Raw genomic sequence first — 24,000 nt, 5'->3', positions numbered from 1 at the left:
ACTATGCACAGAGACAATAGAGAGCGTTCTGGAAGGGGATCTACATACTCATGCTTCAGGGCTTAAACCTACCTCTAACAGTGGGGGTCAGGAGGAAATGTTTCCCGGGGGCAGATTATTCCATAACTGGCTACTACAAGGTTTCTGGAATCTGCCTCTGAATCAGCTAATATTAGCCATTATTGGCTCGATGGATTCCTGGTCTGATCCAGAGGACAGTTCCTCTCTCATCATCAGCGTGTTAACCCCTCCCATCATGACCAGCAGTGGGCGCACTGAGTCTGCAGGCGTGTCAGAAACTGGTTAGGAGAGGCTGGTTAGAAACCGAGCTGTAGGATGCGGCTGGCCCTTGCCCGGGGAGAGCAGGTTGCCAGCTTGGTGCTTACAGACGAGAAGCTGAGTGCCTGAGAATCACGGTCTGCTCCTCAGCTGTGCAAGCAGCCGTGCGTGTGTTCCAGCCGCGGCAGCCGGGTGCATGGAGATCTGAGTGACGGAGGGCTGTTGTTCCATTTGTTCTTTTGCTGGAGTGTTTGAGTGCAGTGGGGGGCTGCAGATGCCAGCCAGGAGCCGGAGCTCGGCATCTCAGCAGGCTGCACTGAAATGGGAGCCGCGGATGACTGCGCTGGATGCAATCAGCGTGAATCTTGGGGGTGGAGGGGGATGCATGAGGAAATTAAGGGAAAGCACAGCTGCCAGCATGGAGGTGGTAGGAGAAGCCGGCTGGAGGGTAGTCGTGGGCCTCTCCCTTTCCGTTCTATGGAGAAAGGTTAAAGATAGTGGTGGGGGACCAGCTCCCAAATCTCCCCCCCCACCCCCCGAAGGGTGTGTGACTGAGCACATCTCCTCTCCCAAGGGTATTTCTGCATCTGGCTGACCGCCCTCCCCAGCTGAGTGACGCAAGCCCTTCGCCGCCCTCAGCCCTGCTTGGGCCCGTTCACGGCTGGCACGGATCCCTCCCTCCTCTGCCCTGGGGCCATGGTAGCGGGATGCAGAGGGTATCGCTTCTCAGCCAGCCGCTTGAACCTGGCCGGGGGCAGTCGTGGCCGCTGTGGGATGCGGCTTCGATGCTCTGGGTTGCAGTGAGCTGGGGGGCTCTTTAGGCCGTGGGGATCTATGTCGCACCCCCTAGCTTGGTTAGCAGCCTCAGCAGTGGGGACTAAACATCCCCAGTCGAGCGACCAGGGGTTAGGCCCCAAAGCCCTTGGAAGTCATTGGAAAGTGACTGGTGAGCTTTGGATCAGGCCCGTAGGCAGGACGCTGTACGGGGCGAGGGGAGCGCCTGCTGCGGGGGTGGCGAAGACTTTCTCACGCTCTCCCTCGTAGCTTAGCAGCCTCGTTGCTCTTTGCACCTTGGAAATGGGCCTTTTCCAGGGCTGATCCCAAAGCCAAGCCAAGGGACCGGGATCTGCCAGGAGCCCATCGTGAGGGGTTTTTTTTCTTGAAGCAGTCGGCTCTGATTCCATGCCCAGCAGCCCTTATCGTGTGGCTGTGAATGGTACGGGCTGGGGAGGGGAAGTTGCAGGCTTGGGTTTAATTGTATCCATTTTGGAGGCTCAGAAATGCTCCACGGACTCTCCCTGTAAGGAGGATTCGGCTACCAGTAAATTGCAGCCCACGCTGGGACTCCTCTGATTGACGGCACAGCAGGGAGGTGTCTAGGGCTGCAGAGCGTCATTAGTCAAGCCGGGGTTCGGCCAGGACACAAAGGCGATTGGGGGCAGACAGGGCCATGGTTTTAGGCCCCTTTTCCTAGGAATCCCAGGCTTGAACGCGCTGGGGGCTCTGCTGGGAATGGATCAGGGCCGAAGTGGGGGGAAATAGCGAATGCGCGGCAGCATCGCAAGTGGGGAGGTAGGAGCTGGCCAAGAGAAAGGTCCCGCCTGCTCTTGCCATGAAGGCTTGTCCCATTGCTGAGAGCCAGTTCACCAGCTCGCGGGGCTCAGGCTCGGGCTGTTTCATTGCGGTGTAGGCTTCCGGGCTCGGGACCCTCGCACCGCCTGGGCTCCAGCCCAATCCCCTGGACGTGTGCCCTGCAATGAAACAGCCCCTTAGTCTTCAGCGGCAGTGGAGACATGCCCTCCACAGGCCAAGGTGATTGTAGGGGGGGGTCGCAGTACTGCTACCATTACTTCTGTGCTGCTGCTGATGGCGGCATGTAATTATACGACCTGACCCAAAAATGAGTTGGGGTGGGGGGTCGCAAGGTGATTGTAGGGGGGGGTCGCAGTACTGCTACCCTTACTTCTGCGCTGCTGCTGATGGCGGCGCTGCCTTCAGAGCTGGGCTCCCAGCCAGCCGCTGCCGCTCTCCAGCTGCCCAGCTTAGAAGTCAGCACAGAAGTAAGGGTGGCAATACTGCAGCCCCCCTAAAATAACCTTGTGACCCCCCCCTCACAATTCCCTTTTGGGTCAGGACCCCCAATTTGAGAAACGCTGGTCTCCCCTGTGAACTCTGTATAGTAGAGGGTAAAAGCACACAAAAGACCAGATTTCATGGTCGTGACTTTGGTAGGGCCCTGCCCATAACATCTCCCTTCTTCCCAGGGGGGGTTGCGAGGCGAAAACCCATTGCTGACTGTGCGCAGCTCACTCCTGTGATGCTAGGGGCCAGATCAGCACCTCGGTAAGCAGCAGGAGCAAAGGCCTCTTGGAACAAGCTCTGTGTTTGGCAAGGGCGGTGCCCTTCCAACCCCCATGTATTACCCTGCTGGGTACATGACTGGCTCTCTAGCGCCTCCTTTCTCTGCAGCAGCCCCTGGCGGGGCAGGATATGGTGTCAATGACTGAACCTGTGAGTTGATGAGACGATGCAAGCAAGGTCGCCGCCTTCCTGAAATGCTCCTTGTTCGTGTATCTGACAAACAAAGTGAAGTTTTAATTATTAACGATGCTTCGGCATCTCCCGGCAAGTGTTTTGTAGCCTGTTTTGTCACAGGAAGGGAGATGAAACCTCCCTGTCGCGCGCTCTTGTTCAGTCGTAGCGCACACAGGTGGAGGGAGGCAGCTGATGAACTGAGCAAGATTCTGCTGCAGTGGGAAGGAAAGCGACTAGTGAAACGCCGTCTGTCTTCTGTCCCCGACCCCCAGTGATGGGGTGCTGAAGGAAGACAAGTTTTGGGTGTAGTGATGACTAGGACTCTGATTTGTTGTTAATTACCCTGTGGTCCCCCTGAGAATTGTTCCCTTGCCACACAAGTCAGTATCACTGTCTCCATATTACAGGTGGGGAAACTGAGGCACAGCAGCCCAGTGACTTGCCCAAGGAGTCAGTACTAGAGTGGGGGAATTGACCCTGGAGCCTCTGAATGCTGGCTCAGTGCCTTAACCGCACAGCCATCTTGTCTCTGCGTAGCTGGCAGCTTTATTTCAAAGCTGATTGTTCTAGTTGCAAACTCCAGCTGGGATCTGACAGTCCGGCTGTGGCCCAGTCATGTTCGGCTTCTAAGATCTGCAGCCAGGCCGTAGCTCTGAGCTGCGTGAGCTCTGCACAGCTAGCGGGAGGAAGGGGGATGGGTGTATCAGTACAGCCAGCTGGATAGGAGGTGAGGATGTGGAGTAAGACGGTGAGATGGTTTTATATTTGTCACTTTTCTGGCTGGAACTGCCTCTTGAAAGGAAAACGCCCCCAGTGAAATCTCTTCTGAGCTGAGCTGGTACCTGTGAGTCACACCGGTCCACCTACCCACCCAGGCTCAGCGCCGCAGTGCTACTGAGTCATGCTTTTCCCTGCCACGCTCCTGTGCTGGGAGCGACTCCCCATCCATAGCAATAGCCTCTCGGTACCAGGTACCAATGAATCTTTTCTCTTTTCCCCCCGCTGCCCTCTGGGAGGCAGGGTAGAACCTTGCTAATCCCTGCGCCCCCTAATTCACACACACACTGACCAGCAACCAGGAGAGTGTGTGTTCTCCATTACAACCCCTTTTGCATTGCTCTGGGCCCTTAAAGTGGGTGGAAATGATCCCCTGAGATGATCCCATGCCCAGAAGGCATCCCCAGCTGACCCAGAACTGGTGCTGACCCTGCGCCCAGGCTCTGGTGTAGCGGGTGTGTTGGGGGCATGGGCAGGGGCTGTGGACTGTGGTTATTCTCTGCTTCCCAGGGGAACATAGGCCGCAGATCACAGATTGCAGCAGCCCCAAGGCTGCTCTGGTTTACGCTAGGGGCTGGGTAGAGACCTGCCCAGCTCCAGAAGATGGGGAGCACAAAGGAGGCTTAAAGATATCGAACCGTCCCCCAGCTCCTGTTCAGGGCCCGGGTCACTGAGACTAGGCCGTAGGCCTCCACTGCTCTGGGGGGAGACTGGATTTGTCAGGTCTCGGCTCGCAGTGGCCAGAGCCGAGCCCACAGTGCCTGATCCACTACCCAGGAGACAGGTTGTTTGCTCGGGATGTGGGGAAGAGTCATGAATAATTGAAACGAACCTGCGCTTGCCAAATAACTGAACAAAGTACATTCCAGGCTGCATTAGTCCAGCTGTTGTTCTTCTAATAGCTCGTTTGCTCTAGCCCGGTCGATCGCAGTGGCGCGCCTGTTCGGTAGCGGGCGCTAGCGATGGTTTTCTGTTTGTTTTTTCCCAAATCCCCAGACGGTGTCAGCTGTCGGGCCCTGCTGCTGCAATGGTTTCTTTCCTCTGAAGTGATACCCCTGCCCTCACTAGCGACTCATGGGCTGGGATGCAGAGCTGGGGGGCTTTGGAAGTGATACCCCTGCCCTCACTAGCGACTCATGGGCTGGGATGCAGAGCTGGGGGGCTTTGGAAGTGATACCCCTGCCCTCACTAGCGACTCATGGGCTGGGATGCAGAGCTGGGGGGCTTTGGAAGTGATACCCCTGTCCTCACTAGCGACTCATGGGCTGGGATGCAGAGCTGGGGGGGCTTTGGAAGTGATACCCCTGCCCTCACTAGCGACTCATGGGCTGGGATGCAGAGCTGGGGGGCTTTGGAAGTGATACCCCTGCCCTCACTAGCGACTCATGGGCTGGGATGCAGAGCTGGGGGGCTTTGGAAGTTCCCAGCTCAAATGTGTTTGCTGAAAAGCATCTCACCATGACGCCTTACAGAGATGGGCCTAGATCCTCAAAGGTTCTTTAGGTGCCTAACCCACATTTATGTCCATGGGAGTTGGGCACCTAAATACCTTAAGTACCTAAATACATAATTGCTTCACCAAGTGCAAAGGGGGAGGATCTCAGAGCTGATCACTCATTGCTGGGGTTTTTTAAGGTAGAGTCCAGGCCAGGTGGATCAGCTGCACCCTAGGATGGCTTGTGGCTGGACTGTATCTTCGACGGGGGAGATTAGCAGCAGGTGCTGACCATTCTAACAGGCCTAGCCTGGCTATGCATCTTAAGCGGCTCTGAGAGAACCTCGGGGGTGGGTGGCCAGGGTTTTTTTTGTTACTCACTGGCCAAGTTCACAGGCAATTTCTGTTGTTCTCTTCCGAGGAGAGACTGTTGTGGGGGTCGCAGAGCTCATGTGAGCGGAATCCTTTGCACGGCCAGAAGGGAACGTCTCTCATGCAGCGTTCACCGGGTGTGAGCACAGAGACTGAGACCTGAGTAAGGGCTTTGTGTGGGGCTGGGGCCCGACCTTTTCACCTCCTCCTATGGGCTACAGAGCGACATCTTGCTCAGCGGGAGCCCCTTGCTCCCCTTCACACAGGATGAATGGGTTTGTACAGCACCTAGCGCGATCCTAGTCCAGGACAGGGGCACCACCGTGCTACTGCAATACACATTATAAACTGCATTCCTGCTGCCGGCATCGCCGGTGCTGCTCCCCCCTGCCCGCCGCTGCAGCCTTCGCCAGCTTATCTGCATGTTTGCAGGGGACGGCCTTGGCACTTCAGCGCCCCTCCTGCTGCAGGAAATGTGTGTGGCCTGGGGGTGGGGGAACCAAGACTGGAAATAAATGTTTAAGGGTGAGATAATTAACCCCTGGGACCATGAGGAGGGGCCGATTCGCCGTCTCTGCTGCTTTTCAGCTCAAGATTGGCTGGTTTTCTAAAAGCTCTGCGCCAGGCGTTGTGTGTGGGCTGGTCTCTGGTCTGGGCCATGCAGGAGGTCAGACTAGATGAGCACAATGGTCCCTTCTGGCCTTGGATGCTATGTGGAAACCCCCCCCCCCATATTTGGGGGAGCAGGGGTGTGGTCTAGCAGGAAAGGGGGAGAAGTGGGAGTCAGGACTCCCGGGTTCTGTTCCTGACACTGGGTGGAGAATGTGGTCTAGTAGTTAGAGTAGGGAGGCGACTTGGGACTCTGGACTCCTGGGTTCTCTTCCCAGCACTGGAAGTGCGGGGGAATGGGAGCTGGTTTATCTATTCCCAGCTGCGTGTCCTAACTTAGAGACCTTGAGCAAGACATGTCCCCTTCTTCGTCCTGCCTTGGTGCAGGGGACTGGCCTAGATGACCTAGCGAGGTGCCTTCCACGCCTACATTTCTGTGAGGCTCTTCGCCTCAGTTTCTCCATCTGCAACATGGGGATAAAAACCTTGTGAACTGTCATTAACCCTGGGGAAACATGTTGGCCTTCTATGGCAGGTGCTGGAGAAGGGGCGGAGGTTGTGTGACAGGCAACAGGATGGCTGGGGGTTACAGTGAGACACCCTTGGCTGGGGCCACCCCAGCATGGAACAGCCTGGTCTGCTTCACCATTGGGGGGGCGGGAAGCTGTGAGATAGTGTCTCTTCTGCAGCCCGGGAGGATGGCGACTCATCGGCCAGGGTGTGGCTGGCCCTTCAGGTGATCAACCAAAGGCCTGAACAGCTTCTGAAGAGGGGGTCCCATTTCCCAGCACTCTGTGAGTGTTGGGGGGGGGGGGGGGCTTGTTCCACAGCGCTGTCGTCTCCCTGGCTGCATGCCCCATGCAGAGCCCGTGCGGCAGGAGAGGTGTTAGCATTCTGCGCAGCACAGAGCTGCCCTTGGAACGACCTTGCAGCTGAGTCGCATGGAAGCTGCTGCGGCCTCTGACAAGTTCTGCGCACTGATGCCGCTCCTGCAGCTGGCTGGACTCGGATGAGGGAGGGAACACGGGCGGAGGGAGGGGGAATATTAAAACACAGAACTGCATGGATCCCGCGGGCTGGGAGGAGGGGGGCGAGCCGAGTGTCACAGTGTGCGTGTGCTTGGACAGGATTGGATATTAATTACCTTCCCTGGCAGAGATAACACAGCCTGCTAAAAGCTTGGGTGAGCAGAGATGTGTGTGGGGGGGAGAGGATAAAGGACCCACCAAAGCAAGTGGGTGTTAATAAGCCCGAGAAGCCATTAGGAACAAGAGCCACGTTAATCACCCTTCGCTTCCTCAGGCCAGAGATTGCAGCTGCTGCTTTGGGATTTTTTCCCCCTGTCCTCCTGGAAGAACCAAATTGAACAAGCTGGGAGGAGGGTCAGACTAGTCCCTCAGCTTTTCTTAAGGGGGAGGGATGGGGGGAAATGGGCTCGCCTCGCTGGGCTCCCCGCTGGAGATGGGTGCATTTGTCTTCGGAGATCCACGCCCAGGAATTAAGGCTCAACTTTCCTTTGCACTGGCAAGGCCATGGCCTCCCCACGCCAGCTGGCTGCTGCCTTCGCGCTGGTTGGCGTTACCCCGCGGGGAGCCCGCCCAACCTCCCAAGAGGCTGCTGGAAGTAGGGGGGTGGCTGCCATTCTAGACAGGGTTTAGTTTGGTTCAGTGGCTCTCAGCACCCCCCCGCTACAAATAGTTCCTGCACCCTGGAACGTAGGTGCCCAGGTCATAGGATCTGAGGCAAGACTTGGCAGGGAAGCGTGTCTGGCCTGGGCTTTGGAGGAGGTCAGACTAGGCATTGCATCTGGCCTTGGCATCTAGGAGCCGTGGTCTATAGGAGGGGGTGAAACTGGCCTGCATAGCATGGAGTTGTGTGCTGGGGGGGCAGTGCCCCCCTGTGCGAGAGGAGGCTAAAGATGGTCTTGGACCAGTGGGAACTAAAACAAATGACACATTGCAATGGGCTGGGCGGCTCAGTCACGTACCACGGCTGCACGATCCGCCCTGGGGCTTTCTTTAGCTACAAAAATCCTCAAAATGAGTCTGTTTAACATCTCCACCTGGCAACAGAGCTGGAGAGAAATGCAGAGGGACAGTCCCAGCTGCTCCTGGCTTCTGACAGCAGACCCTACCGTGCCGGTGCCAGGACTGGAGTAGCTAGAAGCTCCTTCCCTGCCCCCTACAGCACCTCCTGCTGGGCAAGGCTGCTCCTCTCCAGAGCCAGCACCCCCTGTTGGGAGAGGAACCACTGTGAGCACCCTGCTGGGCTGGGAGTGATGGCCTTGATTTTTCTGAGCTGCACTTGGAGGTGGGCAGGGTGGGGACGTGATCATTCCTCTCTATTCGACATTGGTGAGGCCTCACCTGGAGTACTGTGTCCAGTTTTGGGCCCCACACTACAAGAAGGATGTGGAAAAATTGGAAAGAGTCCAGCGGAGGGCAACAAAAATGATTAGGGGGCTGGAGCACATGACTTAGGAGGAGAGTCTGAGGGAACTGGGATTGTTTAGTCTGCAGAAGAGAAGAATGAGGGGGGATTTGATAGCTGCTTTCCACTACCTGAAAGGGGGTTCCAAAGAGGATGGATCTAGACTGTTCTCAGTGGTACCAGATGACAGAACAAGGACTAATGGTCTCAAGTTGCAGTGGGGGAGGTTTAGGTTGGATATTAGGAAAAACTTTTTCACTAGGAGGATGGTGAAGCACTGGAATGGGTTCCCTAGGGAGGTGGTGGAATCTCCTTCCTTAGAGGTTTTTAAGGCCCGGCTTGACAAAGCCCTGGCTGGGATGATTTAGTTGGGATTAGGTCCTGCTTTGAGCAGGGGGTGGGACTAGATGACCTCCTGAGGTCCCTTCCAGCCCTGAGATTCTATGAACTGTTGCAGCAAGCCTGGGGCGAGGAGAGGGATTGAAAAGGGGGTAGAAGATAGAAAGAAGCCGGGGCAGCCGGCCGGAGTGGAGACAAGGCGAGGCAGGGGAGGAGCAGGCCCACGAGAACGTGACGGGCGGCAGTGAAAAGAGACGGACGCCGGCGTAGCTCTGCCAGTGCTGCCATGTTTATTGCACAGGATGGTCTGGATGAAAAAAAGGTGGATTCTCCGACGGAAACAGCCGCCAGTGCCAGTGACACAATCCAGCCGTCTCCATAGCGACGGGGCGCTTTGATTGGCTTTTGTCACCACGAGTTCCGTTATCGGTTATACATTCAACATGAAAGGCGCAAGGATGCTAGGAATACAGGCGTTAGCACACACAGCTCACCTGCCTCTGCCTTAGAAAAGGTACCGGTTACACGTTAGCGTAATAAGGAGATTAGTAAGGAGTATCGATAATAAACACGTTGACCGTTTGCCCGCTCCTTGCCTTGTCCGTGGTGGATAGACGTCGAGGATTAAAGCAAGAACGCCTCATCGCCGGCCAGGCGTGATGCAAATACTACTCACCAGGCCAAGGGGTTGTGCTGCCCCCCCATCCCCAGCTTTTCACTCCCTGTCCCCCATCTCATCAGTGCCAGGACAGGGCTGGCTTTCCAACAAGCCTCGGCCAGGAGGTCACAGCCCCCGTGGGCTGGAGCCGGCCGCGCCAGCTTTTACTTTTAAAAACGCTTACGAATGGCCGCCAGTGCCCCCCGCCCCAGGGAACCGTGCATAAAAAATTCACGCACGAAGCACCAACGCACCCGTGCGACAAACTCAAATCGAAGGCGAGAAAAGTACTAAAAGGTGCGTCCCCTTCCTAAAAGCTCCACTCCTGCTGGACTAGAAAAACAGACGCTCTTCCTACAACGCCAAAGTCAGTCCCAGCACGTTGCCCCGGACGTTAAGAAACCTCCCGGGACTGTGCGCTTCAGATCCCCTTTAAGGGGAGAAAAATTATCACCTGCTTCTGCTCAGGTGAACCAACCTGAGTCTGAGATTCCAGGGAACATGTACTGTAGGGAGCCGTCACAAAATGCAGGAGGATGGGGACCCCCGGCTCTTTCCGGTCTCTCGAAACCTTATGCTCAAATAAATGTGTTAGTCTCTAAGGTGCCACAAGTACTCCTGTTCTTCTTAAGGAGGGGAATGGGCTGGTTACTGGGCAACCCAGCTGCAAGTCCAAGTGCAGCTGCACCAAGCAGTGTTTGCTCCCCTCCCCACAGTGTCTTACCTGGGAGGAATCCAGGTAACACAAGAGATCGGGGGGCAGGATCCCTTTTGCCCCCAGGCTGAGCTGGCTTTGGCAGTCTGGCCCCTACCTCAGCGGTGCTGTTTAGACCACCACCAGGGTGGCAGAACACGTTTAGGGGCCCTCGCAGCAGGGGAGCGGGTGGGGCAAGGGCTGGTGCCTGCACTGTTGGGAGCCAGATATAGGCTGATTGATCACACACCTCTGAGAGTGGCACCTTCACAGTCAGTTCTGCCTCTGCTAGGGAGGCCAGGCTGGAGTAAGGAGCAGTCCTGATACCTCTCAGGGTGGGAAATCAGTGAGCGTGAGATCTTCCCCCTACCAGCCCTGTACATGGAAAGCAGGAGGGAGAGACACCCCCCCTCACACGCCCAGGGCTAATTCCCCCCCCCCCGGCCCTCAAGCAGCTTCTTCTCCCCCCCCAACAACCCCTGCCTTCCAGATGCAGACAATGTGGCACCTCCCCACATAGGCAGACGCACACGGGACGAAAGACGCACACAGCAGGCCCAATGGCGAGAGACAGACACACACATGCAGACACCACAGATGCTGGGGGGCGCTAAACACTGCGAGGCAGCTGGAAGGGTTGGGGCAGCTGGTCCTGGCAAGACGTGGTAACCCCTCCCCACCCTCCCGCCCTACACTCCTAGCGCTTCAGCTACAGCGATAGACCCAAGCTGCCAAGTTCAGACCCAAGCTCTCCCAAGTTGGGCGTTTGGCTGTGGAGGGAAGGAGGGGGGGGTGTCATTTGACCCGACCTCTAATGCTGTCCCCTTGGCTGGTGTAGCCCCCAAATCGAGGGGCTGATGGGAAGTGGGGGCCCACTGCCAACCCGCTCTGGATTCATCAACCACAAAGCCCTCGCCCCATTTCCTTTCTTACTAAGCTAATGGGGATTTTGCTCCCCCCAGCACGACGGAAGCTCGCTCAGGAATTAGCTTTTGTAGGACAAAGCAGGAGCCCTCGGTGAAAGGGGCTTTGCTCCTGCACCCCACACACAGCCCCAGGGGCCGGGCTAGAGGCTGAGTAGTATTTGTGTCCGCTGGCTTATTGCAGTGATGAGGGTGGCAGGAGGGAATGGACGACGCTCGCCGAGCCCAGCGCTTTCCGTTTCAATATTGCACTTGAAAACCAAACAGCCGCCCAGGTTGCAAAGTGCCAATGTCAAGAGGGGGCAGCCACCCCCAGAGACGGTGCCCAGCCGCCTCCTGGAGCCTGCCTGCTCTGCCAGGAGTCCCCAAAGCCAACCCTCTCCTCGTCACATCCCCGACCCCCTCATGCCCGGTGCTCACTTACCTTCAGTGTCACCTAGCAGCCTCTCGCAGAGGCTGGTATGTGAATTGATGGTATTGCAGGGACAGCAGGGAAGGGATCCAGATGCACGTTCGGCCAGGGGCTGAGCACACGACTCTCCTGCCAATGAGAGCTGTAGTGCCAGCATCCCGGAGGGGGCGTGTGGGGCCCACTGAGAGAGAGAGATCAGAGCAAGTTTTCCCTAGGACCCTGGACCCTCCCATGGGAGAGGGGGTGTTAGTGCCCAGGAGGGCTGGCTCCAGGCTTTCAACTGTTCTCAGTGCGCGTCCTGGTGTCTGCAGGAGCCAGCCTGGATGGAGGTGCCAGGCAGCTGTGCCCTGGGAAGGTGAGGAGACGGGACAGCAGAGCGCAGGGATGCTAATAATAATAATAATACTTTGCCCATCTCTGTTGCAAGGCTCGCAAAGCACTTTAGTTCCCAACCCCTCATGCTGTCATGTAGGTAAGTATTATTATCCCCATTTTACAGATGGGAAAACCGAGGCACAGAGAGGTGAGGCGACTTGCCCAAAGCCACACAGCGAGTCGGGCCAGAGCCAGGGACTAGACCACCCGGTCCCTCGCTCTGCCCGTTAAACTATGTGGGGGGAAGATGGGAGAAGAGGAGGATGGGGGGGGGGGGTGTTGAGCAGCTTGACATTGATTTTTCTATTTAAAACATAGAAAACATTCAGCGAGCGAGATGGGAACTGGGGCCTCCCGGCCCGGGTGCCCCCTCCCCAAGCCCCCGGGCCAGGCAGCAGGGGCTGGAGGCCGCTCCTTGGAACAGAGCGAGGGAGGTGTACGCAAAGGCATGGGGGGGCCTGATGGGACCATTGGGGGGGGGGTCCCAGGCTGGAACTGGGGCTAGGGATTGCACTAGCTCCTGGGGGAAGAGATCCCCTCCTCTCTGCCTCTGATGCCAAGGGGGTGGGGATGAGGCGATGAGCTGAGGGGGAGCGGAGAGCGGGGGGGACGAGGCGACGCGCTGGGGGGGGGAGCAGAGAGCGGGGGTGGGGACGAGGCGACGCGCTGGGGGGGGAGGCGACGCGCTGGGGGGGAGCAGAGAGCGGGGGGAGGGGGATGAGGTGACGCGCTGGGGGGGAGCAGAGAGCGGGGGGAGGGGGACGAGGTGACGCGCTGGGGGGGAGCAGAGAGCGGGGGGAGGGGGATGAGGTGACGCGCTGGGGGGAGCAGAGAGGAGCCAGGGCATGAGGCAGGGGCAGGATGAGGTTTGCGGGGGGGAGGGTGGGGGGGGCAGAAGCATCCAGCCCCAAAGGCTAGCCCAGCAAGGGCAGAGGAAGTGGGAGCCCCAGGAAGCGCCTGTCCTCAGGGGCCTTTGCAGACAGAACCACTCGGCCAAGGCGCCCGTCTCCTTCCAAATCCCCCCCCCCCATCCCCGCGTGTGGCACAGGGCTCGGGTTGGGTACAGGCCGGTGCCAGGAGGCAGAACACGTTGGGTGGGGAACTTGGCAGGGCCTGGCAGGGGCTCAGCCCCCTCTGGCTACTCCTCCCTCTCCCGCCAGGCCCCGGAGTGGGCGACCCGTTCCACAGAGCCCTGTGCTGTCGCGGCGCCTGGCTATACAGTGCGTGTGGGCTCCCATGGGCGGCCCTACGAGGGGGGCCCTGCGCACACAGCTATATTCATATATATATAATATACAGATTTCATAATCAAGAGATTAACTAGTTATGGCTTCTATGGTGCAGTCAGTGGGTTTGGATGGACGATGCTCTTCACACGGGCGGTGGCAGCGGGCGATGGGGCTGGACTTTGGTCATAGATGATTCATCGGGGCGCGTGTGGGAGGCTCGACTGGACCTCCCCCGGCCCAGGGAACGGCAGGGGCCTCTGTCCACGCCCCTCCTACCCTGGCCTCTCCGGGCAAAGCGTGTGGAAGCGACGCCCGGCTGCTGTGCTCTGTACAGAAGGGGGCAGGCCCCCGCTGGGTCAGAAGCTCCGGCCGCAGGTTTAGAGTCAGGTGGTGGCGACCCCCACGGTCGGCTCTGGGGCTCATTAACCCTTTGATTTCCACTCCCCTAGGGAGCGGGCCAGGGTGAGGCCTTCGCCAGTTGGAAACAAGCAGGCGGGAGCGTGGAGACGGTGGAAATTGCTGCTGCTTGGCAGCCCCACCGTTACCCCCCCTGCCCGGGATCAGCGGGCAAGGAGCAAAGGTCACAAGTTGGAAGAGAGCCTGGATTTGGCTGGGTCCGTGTCGGGGGCACTGACCACCGAATCTTTCCGGGCGCCGCTCGAGTCCTGCTGGCTGCCGGCTGCCCCCGCGTAGACAGAGCCCGTGGACATCTGGTGGGACAGGGCCATGCGGGGCGGCACCACCCCTCTGAGCCCGGCCTGGGGGCCCGAGCCAGGGGAGGCCGAAGCCTGGACCCCGGCGACGGAGGTGCTGGACTCGTGGGCCGAGGGCGGAGGGCTCTGGGTCATGGTCTGCGAGATCCCGTGAGGCAGGGAGGGCTGCGAGGCTGACAAAGGCCTCGACTCCTCGCTCAGGCTGCTCGTGTGCAGGGCCTGTGTGCTTTTGTGGACGGCCAGCCGCTGGGGTGAGCCAGGAGCCGTCTGCTGAGTCAGGGACAGCTGGGAGCCCGACTGACCCTGGGCGGCGTAAGGGAACGTCCGGCTGGCTCGGGGGCTTTGGGTCGGAGGGCTGGACACCACCGAGGCGAAGGTGCCGGCGGAGGTGGGCCGGGGCGGCTGCTGCAGCTGCATGTTCTGCTGCTGCTGGAGCAGCACCGGGGAGACGGAGAAGGGGCCAGGGACGCCCTGGGCGTACTGCAGGCGCCGCATCATCCTGGGCGAACCGAGGGCCACGGAGCTCACCAGGGGGCTGGCCATCTGGGGGCAGAAGCTCATGGCGACGGCCTGCTGCAGGGTGGCGATGGCCGAGGTCACCTGGGGCTGGACGGGCGCGTATATGGCCGTGTGGTGCCGCAACTCCGCCTGCTGCACCATCTCCCGGTCGTACTTGACGATCTCCTGGATGATCTCGTTCTCCTGGTTGTTGAAGACCCCGGAGTTCAGGTCGTGCTGGACCTTGTGCAGCAGGATGGAATTCTTCTTCCCTGGGGGGTGGGGAAGGGGAAAAAAAGGGGGGGGGTGTTAGTCACAGCCCCATCATTGTCCTTCTGCATGCGGCCCCCCAGCCCGGCTCTTTATCCCACCCTGGCACAGCACCGACCCCCCTCCATGCCTCGCGTGTGCCTCCCTGTGTCCAGACCTTCTCCCCGTGACATGTTTGACCGTTGTAGCTGGGTAACTTTAGCAGCTCCCCGGCCACGGCAGATGCCGGAGTCCTGGCACCCGACGCGGCACGATATTTTTCAGACAGTTTATTCGATGAAAAGTGCTGTTTGGGTCGACCCCAAACTGGTCGCGAATTTGCTGTGAAGAGTTCGGCCGATGACAAAAGGGAGGAGTGGGGAGGGTGCGGCTGCGGCTGCTTCCCCCCCCCATACCCTTTAGCCCAGGGGGCAGGGAACCCATCGGGGATGTGCGAGAGCCAGGTTCAAATCCCTGCTCTGGGCACAGACCCAAAACGAACCTTTTCGATGAACCGAAACGTCTGGAAAATGGCAGAAGTGTCACCGAACAAAAGAATCATGATTGACCCAGCTCTGGCCTATACGTGCTCGGCTCGTCCTCCCTGGGCTGTTCCTTACCGCCTAGGTTTTAAATGCCCCAGTGACCATAAATCAGCCTTCACTGACAGCCCTTCTTGCAGCGAGGACTGGGGCAGGAGGTGAGATTGAAGAGGGATTTGTGGGAGTGAAAAGGAAACAGGTGTGCATGGCTGCAGCTAGGCCTCTCCCTGCCTCCTTAGTCCTCGGGTACCAAGGGCCGCCAATGCCCGAGCTGCCAACTCTGCAGGAGGATGCGGGGCTGCCCCTGGGGTCCCAAAGAGGGGAAGGAGGCGGCAGGGGAGGAGAGAAATTGGAGGCAGGCAGAGGAGGCTCTCCAAGCCCAGCCTCTGCGAGGAGCTGACCGACCCCATCTCAGCACACAGGGGAGGGAGCGAATCTAACTGGCCATTCCCAGCAGGATTTGTGGGGCACGTGGGAAACCTCGTGGGGCGCTTTTAAAGAGGGGACAAGGCCCCTGAGGTCCAACGCCTGACTGAGATCCAGAGAGGTAACCACCCGTCCCCTGTCCCGGGGAGAGAACCCGGCACAGATAGCAAGGACTGCCCCCTGCAGCCCACACGCCACACTCTCCCTATTAACATCTAGTGTCCTCTAGCCACCCCCCTCGCCTCCCGTTATCTTTGCTCCTCTGATGCTATCACTGCTTCTTCCCACTTCAACTGCTGCCCGGGACATTCTGGTTACGGGGCAGCCAAACTTCTGCAGAGCTCCTGAAACTCAGCTCCTCAGCGGCAACTGGGCCTCGGGAGTCAGCCCAGAGGCTGTCCCCCAGGTGGGTCCCCTTTCCATCGGAGGCCTGAGCCCAGGAATGATCGCAGGGGGCCTGTGCGAGCCAGCATGAGAGGGGATGGGCCCCAGGAGTGTCCCCAGCTCGTGGATCGGACCAGCGTCCCTGCCCCCCGGTACCTATGCGGTCGAGGCGGTCGATGGCGACGGTCTCGAAGGCCCGTCTCATCATGGGGTGCTCCTCCAGCACTTCGTTGAAGTTATCCACCGAGAGCGAGTAGAGGCGGCAGTAGGTGTCGGCCCGGACGCTTGCCGTGCGGCGGCCCCTCGTCAGCAAACAGATTTCTGGCGGGGGGGGGGGGGGGAGAGAGGGACCCAGATGTTACAATAAAACCGTGCCCGCGCTAGTGCCCGCCATCAGGAGACGTCACACGCTAACCCAGCCAGCCTCACAACCCTCCCGAGAGACACGGAACAGGCGCAGAGAAGGAGCGACCTGGCCAAGTCTATGGCCCAGCCAGGAATAGAAGCCAATAGTTTTGGCTCCTGGTCACAGCTTTAAACACTAGCCCACAGCCCCCTCCCATGGGAACCAAGCACTGTCCTAGTGGGACTTGCACAGAAGGTGTCACAGAGTGTGGGGAGACAAGGCCCTGCACCCCCTGCTTCCTGGGATTCACCATGACTCTCAGCCAGCCAGTAAAGCGGCAGGTTTATTTAGAAGACAGGAACACAGTCCAAGACAGGTCTTGCAGGTACAGACAACAGGACCCCCCCAGTTAGGTCCATCTTGGGGTCCCAGGGGCACCACAGCCCCATTGGGGGGTCAGAGCCCCATCTGGGCTCCCCTCCATTACACCAGCCAGCTCCTGAAAACCTAACTCTCTCCAGCGTCTCTCACCCAGCCTCTCCCCGGCTCCTCCCCCAGCCTTTGTCCAGTTTCCCGGGCAGAGGTGTCACCTGGCCTCCAACCCCCTTCCTGGGTTCTCACGTTACATGCTCAGGTATCTTCCCTCAAGGCCAGTCTCCCATCCCCCCAATGCAGACGCTCCCAGCCAACCTCCCCACTCAGCATTCAAAGGCCACATTAAGAACAGTCCCAGTTCGTCACAGAAGGTCGCTCCCACTTACCAGGGACGCAGCATCCAGCCTGGAGAACGGCAGTGCCAGCCCGACGCTTACCATCCCCCCGCAGCCGTGTCCACGGAATAAGGCCAGCGAGCACGGCTCGACGGGCAGCACCAGCCGGGGGCCTCCCGCGGGCACTCACCTCCGAAGTAGGAGCCATCCGAGAGCTTCATCTCCTTGTTGCCCTTGGTGAGGACGCTCACCACGCCGTGCTGGATGAAGTACATCTTCTTGCCAATGGTGCCTTCGCGGATGATGTAGTCGCCCGGCTGGAAGACCTCGAACTTCAGCTTGGTGAGCATGGCCGTGACGAAGTTGGGGTCCGCGTTGGCGAAGAGGGGCATGGAGGCCACCAGCTTGCGGCAATTGAAGTTCACAATCTCCTACGGGGGAGGAGAGGAAGGGGGTGAGCGGGGGAAGAGGCAGGCGGACAAGAGGCGGGGAGAAGGGGGACCCTCGTTTCCCTCGGGCTCCTCCCCCCAGCCTGGCTCTTGGGGTAGGGCAGCCCCCGCCTCACTCTAGGGGTGACACCTGCACCCCGGGGGCATCCCCGAGCGGAGGGCTCCTCACCTCCCGCAGGGGCTCGTTCAGCTCGCCCAGGATGCTGTCCTCGTCGAACATCTTGCCCTGGTAGCGGTGTTCGTAGTAGTCGTGGAGCTTCTGCCGGAAGTCGGCAGGCAGCTTGTGGAAGGACATGTACTGCTCCACTTGCTTGTACTGTCCGGGAGGTGGGTGGGGGGGGACAAAACCAATCACAGGCGTTAGATGCAGCCCAGCCAGAACCCAAACGTCCCACCCCCAAGCGTTTGGTTCTGGGTTGGCCCATCGCAGAGAGCGGGGCTATAGCGGGATGTCCCAGCAGCCTGGCGGTGTCTGGAGATGGGGCTCGGGGTCAGGGCCTCTCAGTTATTCAAACAGTGTGGGTGGAAGCTTTGTCATCTGGGGCCTTTAACAGAGATTGGTGCGATCTCAGATCCCCCCTGTCACAGAGTGTGGGGGGACACAAGGCCCTGCACCCCCGGCTTCCTGTGATTAACCATGACTCTCAGCCAGCCAGTAAAGCAGAAGGTTTATTTAGACGACAGGAACACAGTCCAAGACAGGTCTTGCAGGCACAGACAACAGGATCCCCCCCAATTAGGTGCATCTTGGGGTCCCAGGGCACCACAGCCCCTTGGGGGGTCAGAGCCCCATCTGCCTCCCAGCCATTCCACCAGCCAGCTCTGAAACTCCCCCTCCAGCGACCCCTCCCACAGCCTTTGTTCCGTTTCCCGGGCCAAGGTGTCACCTGGCCTCTAACCCCTTCCTGGGTTCTCATGTTACATGCTCAGGTATTCTCCCTCACGGCCAGTCTCCCATCCCCCAATGCAGACCATCCTAGCCACACTCCCCTGCCTTCCCAGCCAACACTCCCCACTCAGCATTCAAAGACCACATTAAGAACAGTCCCAGTTCGTCACACACACACCCCCGCCGCCCCTGTCCCACAAACCCAGGTGCAGCTCAGGCCGATCCCTACCTGCGCCCGCATCGCAGCGTCACCAATGGGCGCCAATCTGTGTGCGCTGCTGGGTGCCCTTGGGGCCCTGATCCCTTTGCTATCAGCTCCAGCTCCGAGCCCCATACCAACAGCCACGCTCAGACCTCCCCCTCCCCAGAGAGGGGCACAAACAGAGCTGCTCGTCTTTGCCCATCCGCGCTCACTCCCAGCCAGTGACAGGCTCCCGCTCCAAGGACTCCAGCCAGCTGTTGGCAGGTCTCTCTGCCCGCCTGACACTCTCCGTGGCTGTCTGGCTCCTCCACCCCCCATGACCTGTCAAAGTCCCCAGCACATGAGTTCTCAGCCCAGTGGCGGGGGGAAATTGCTGCTTTTCACCAGTTCACCTTCATCAGAGATACAGCGACCTGAGCCCCCCACCAATGAACAGCATTGAAGGGGATCATAGATAGCTGGAAAGCTACAGATGCAGGAAAGCGAGGGGCGAGCAGCTGAGGAAGAGAAAGGCCAGGGGAGCAGGGGGGGCAGAGTTGGAATCCGCTCGGAGAATCAAGGGGTCTTGATCGAGGCTGAGGTGCTCAATCAGCCGGTCATTCTGGCTCTAGAGCAGCAGATTGTTCTAGCTCAGCGAGATGTTTTACTTCTAGAGCAGCAGGTCGTTCTGGATCAGGAAGGTGGTTCTGGGGGTTCCAGCTGGGTAAGGCTCTGATCAGGGCTTCATTTGCAAGGAAAGAGGGGCCAGGGCTCAAGCAACTTTTTTTACTTTCACATCCTATGTGGCAAACAGAGGCGCCGGGGCTCTGAACGGCCAGGCCCAGAGGCGCCGGGGCTACGAACGGCCAGGCCCAGAGGCGCCGGGGCTACGAACGGCCAGGCCCAGAGGCGCCGGGGCTCTGAACCGCCAGGCCCAGAGGCGCCGGGGCTCTGAACCGCCAGGCCCAGAGGCGCCGGGGCTCTGAACCGCCAGGCCCAGAGGCGCCGGGGCTCTGAACCGCCAGGCCCAGAGGCGCCGGGGCTCTGAACCGCCGGGCCCAGAGGCGCCGGGGCTCAGCCTTGGCCAGCTCTAGCACAAATCAAGCCTGGGCTGTGATAAAACAGGAGTTCTCAGCTGCTGTGTGCCAATTTCTTTGACTCTTTCCCACCTCAGCACCAGAGCAGGGCTCACTTTCAGCAAGAATCTGATTGTTTGCCCAACATCAGGGTCCCAACGAGCTGGGAATACAAGGCCTGAACTCACCCCCCCGCCATTTCTGAATATCTCCCCCCAGGCTTTTGGGGGTTTGAATCCCAACTTGGAGCTGCACCCCAATCTCCTAGCTTGGCCCCTCTTTCTGTTATGGGCTGTGACCCCCATTGTAGAGATGGGGGAAATGAAGGCACAGAGAGCCCCACGGTTAGACAGTGGGTCAGTGGCACAGCCAGGAACGGAACCCAGGCGTCCTGCCTCCCGCTGGTGAGGAGGGGGGAGAATATGGGGGGAAGGAAGGTGGATGGATGTGGGGAATAGGAGATGGGGCAACTGCTTGGGGAGTGCAAGGGAGCATGGGGGGGAGATGGGGGGGGTGATAGGAGGAGTTTGTATCCACAGCTGAGATCTGTCGCCGTCACATGCTGCAGGTCTCTAACTGCTGCCCGTGAATTCGCTCCCCTCCCTGCCACGTTCCGGCCAGGCCCCTTGGCTGCTGCCTGGCGCTTGGCACAGAGCAGCTCCCTGGCGCTTGGCACAGCTCCCTGGGCAGCCTCACTCCATTGCAGCAATTTGCCAGTGTCACTTTCCCAGCTCCAGGGGTGGAGCGGGGAGGTCACCTTGCAGGGAAGAGCACAGCAGCTCCCTTTGGCAGCTGCTCCAATCACTAGCAGCCCCGGACACCCCGTCTCTCCCTACAGCAGACACCCATGCAGCGAGGGAGCTTGGTCAGGATGGCGACAAAAGGATCGAGTGAGCTGGAAACACCCTCTGGCAGAGGGTTCAGAAGAGGCTCTCTCAGTGGGCAAGATCCTGGAGTCCTCACTAAGGAGCTCAGGATCTGGCCCTTTCTAAAGGGCGCTCTGCCTATGGTGCCAGGCTCCTGGAGCGCTCGCCATACAAATGCGAGCCCTCCCAACAAGGGAGGGGTCTGAGCCGTGAGCAGGGCGGTCCGTCTGCTTGAGCAATGGGGGCTGGGCAGGCTCCTCCGATGAGAATCTCTCCCCCACCCCAGGACCCGAGAAGCAGCTGCAGCCCTGGCTGGTGGAGGAGCGATTGCCACGCGCACACAATCCCACGGGAGCCCTCAGGATTCCAGACCTGTCTTGATGAGCTCCCCGAATGCTCCCCGGGGAGGCGCATATGGAGCAGGCCGCGTTCCGGCAGCGCAGGCTCCCCCAGGACACCGGCTAATGAAGGGAAACGGCAATCTGGTGAGGATGTAAACTCCGGGGTTGCAGCTCACAGACCTCCTGCCTCTCCTGCCAGGATGGGCCAGTCCCCTGCTACAGCCGGAGCCAAGGGGGATGCAAGTTTCCAAAGCCAAGATCCGTCCCCAAAAATGCCATGCAGCCAAAATTCTCCTGCCTGAACCATGGGCCCGTTTGCCTAAATCTTAGGCCCTGTTAATCCCTCTCTCTAACACCAGGCTGCCTTCAGCCCGGCACACAGCCTGCCCCACCCACCCCTGCAATACGACAGTACAGCTCACAGACCCCGTGGTTGCCCTGGCTCATCTTGCGTGGCCCTGGCTTTGATCAGGATGCCCCACTGCACACTGGGATCTGAAGTCTCCATGGGTTATGCCCGTGTTTTAAAGATAACGGGAGATGCACCTGCTCTGTGTTATTTAAAAGAGTTGCGTCCCTCGGGGGTCTGGTCAATTGCACTGTTCCAACAGGCCTCTTGTCTCCCCCTTAATATAACAGCTCAGTTCCTGCACTCGGGGTCATGATTCTGAAGGTGGCTGGGGCTTGTGTCTCCGTGTGCAGGTCTGAATCCCCCTTGAGCGCTTGATCCTACTCTGTCCATGGTCCTGGACTCACCGCTATTAAGTGGAGGTGATTTGAAAGTCTCCCTGTCCAAGGTTCTCAGTTCTACCTCAGACAGGGTTGTTGTCCAAGTGTCATGAAAACCCTCGCTTGGCACATTCTCCGAAGACAAGGGTCGCTCATTTACAGGGGACTTGAACAGAGTCAAAGTCTATCCACAGCGCAGTAGGACCAAGCCCCAGTTTGCGTCCATGCCCAGATTGCTGTCACAGCAATAAAATACAGAATATCCTGTCTCCCGACATGGTGAACAAAGGACACCTAGGGATTCAGTTCGCCTCCCCATGCAATGCAGCCACCTCTGGGGTGGAATGGGGCAGCTGTTTAACAGCTGCGCTGAACATCTGCTTAGGTCAGGGCTGGAAATGACAGAAAAAACCCTGTACCCAGCTGAAATTGCAGAGGGGGATTTCAGGGGGCAGAAGGTAATCATCCAAGCAGGAATTCAGCCCAGGCACATGGGCTAACATCCCTGCTCATTCAGAATTCCCAGGACCTGGGATCAAGTGAGCAGGGCCTCGATGGGACATTTCCATGGGTAGATAGTGCCCCCAGGGCACAGCATCCCCCACTCCCCAACATGTGCTTTTGGGGCCAATGCTGAACAACCTGGACTCCCCTTGAAGCCAGCTCAGGAGGTGCTCACAGGATCGGGCCCAGCAGAGCACTCGTTCTGCAATCAACACGTCCTCCTCCTCCGATGATCCCAGTACCCCCCAACCAAAGCGCCCCGGTCAGTCACGCAGCTTCCCAGCAGCCCGCAGGCCTGCACCATCTCCAGTGTCAAAAATTTTCCAGGCTTCCCACTTGAACGCAAGCCACAACCCCCCCACCCCTCGGCGTGGCACACTGCTCTTCCCTACCTTTTCCTGGTACTGGCGCCGGGAGGAGTCCAGCGACTGGATGAGGGCGGTGGCGTGGCCAATGAACATGGCATAGCAGGTAGCGCCGACGATCATGCTGAGCATGGTAAGCCAGATATCCGTCATGCTCTCGGGGGCCTGCTTCCCGTACCCGATGCACAGCATATGGCTCATCGACATGAACAGGGCAAAGGAGTACAGCTCGCTCCACGAGTTGTTCTGCAAAGACAACATCAGCAGCGACGAACAACTCGCATCAAATGCATCACTCAGGGTGTGCGCGCGTGGGTGGAAGGAGCTGCTCAGACCCACCTCGCAGTTTCCTGGAGAGCAGCTGATAAAAGACAACTGGGTGTGTGTGTGTGTGTGTGTGTGTGTGTGTGTGTGTGTGTGTGTGTGTGTGTGTGTGTGTGTGTGTGAGTGTGTGAGAGAGAGAGAGAGAGAGAGAGAGAGAGAGAGAGAGACCTGGAGACCAGCTGATAAAAGACAACTGGTGTGTGTGTGTGAGAGAGAGAGAGAGAGAGAGACCTGGAGACCAGCTGATAAAAGACAACTGTGTGTGTGTGCGTGTGTGTGTGTGTGTGAGAGAGAGAGAGAGAGAGACCTGGAGACCAGCTGATAAAAGACAAGTGTGTGTGTGTGTGTGTGTGTGTGTGTGTGTGTGTGTGTGTGTGTGAGAGAGAGAGAGAGAGAGAGAGAGAGAGAGAGAGAGAGAGAGAGACCTGGAGACCAGCTGATAAAAGACAACTGTGTGTGTGTGCGTGTGTGTGTGTGTGTGAGAGAGAGAGAGAGAGACCTGGAGACCATCTGATAAAAGACAACTGTGTGTGTGTGTGTGTGTGTGTGAGAGAGAGAGAGAGACCTGGAGGCCAGCTGATAAAAGACAACTGGTGTGTGTGTGTGTGTGTGTGTGTGAGTGAGAGAGAGAGAGAGAGAGAGAGAGACCTGGAGACCAGCTGATAAAAGACAACTGTGTGTGTGTGTGTGTGTGTGTGTGTGTGTGTGTGTGTGTGTGTGTGTGTGTGTGTGTGTGTGTGTGTGTGAGTGAGAGAGAGAGAGAGAGAGAGAGAGAGAGAGAGACCGGGAGACCAGCTGATAAAAGACAACTGGTGTGTGTGTGGGGGGGTGGGGGGGGCTGCTCAGATCCAGCTCTGATCTTCCTCCGGACCAGCTTTTAAAACACAACCACTCTGCTAGAGTCTTGCTGGGGGGTCGGGAGACATGATTTTTGACACAGCATCATGAAGAAATAAACACAAGGCAGCTGAAGGTGTATTTCCAACGGTGCCCATAGAAAATGCTGCCTCTCTACACGTCTTTCGTCGTATCAATGGAAACAAAGCACAAGCAGTCCTGCCCTCCCCCACCCCGTTGGAGTTATTTGGTTGTTTTTACGGGTTTATGAAAGCGCCTGGATCCCCGAGCGCATTTTACAAAAATTAAAATATTATCCATAATTGATTAACGACCCGTCATCACCGCTCACTAGCAAACACCAGCTTTTGGAAAATGACGCTTCAGCCTAGAATAGCACAATTCCGCGTCATCAGCCAAACAGGGCCTTATCCTATTCTGGGTGACCGAGGAATGGAACAGAGCATAGAGAGGAGGGCTGGGCAGAGAGGGTGAGCAGCCCAA

At 58.5% G+C, this 24,000-nt stretch overlaps 1 protein-coding gene across 1 annotated transcript in view; it reads right to left on the bottom strand.

Annotated features, from left to right (window-relative positions):
- Positions 1 to 13,648: 13,648 nt before the first annotated feature.
- The window catches only part of HCN2 (hyperpolarization activated cyclic nucleotide gated potassium and sodium channel 2), a 40,190-nt gene continuing 29,838 nt past the window's right edge, over positions 13,649 to 24,000 (bottom strand). Inside the window, exons 4-8 of the mRNA XM_065422172.1 lie at positions 22,363 to 22,581; positions 17,554 to 17,700; positions 17,126 to 17,366; positions 16,036 to 16,200; positions 13,649 to 14,550 (exon numbers count right to left, since the gene is read on the bottom strand). Coding sequence (XP_065278244.1) covers positions 13,649 to 14,550; positions 16,036 to 16,200; positions 17,126 to 17,366; positions 17,554 to 17,700; positions 22,363 to 22,581 — 1,674 coding nt within the window. The remainder of the gene's footprint in view (positions 14,551 to 16,035; positions 16,201 to 17,125; positions 17,367 to 17,553; positions 17,701 to 22,362; positions 22,582 to 24,000) is intronic.

Source organism: Emys orbicularis, chromosome 24 (genome assembly GCF_028017835.1).
Source record: "Emys orbicularis isolate rEmyOrb1 chromosome 24, rEmyOrb1.hap1, whole genome shotgun sequence".
NCBI classification, from domain to species: Eukaryota; Metazoa; Chordata; order Testudines; family Emydidae; genus Emys; species Emys orbicularis.
Note: the sequence above shows the minus strand (reverse complement) of the source record. Positions and strands in the feature narration are given on the sequence as shown.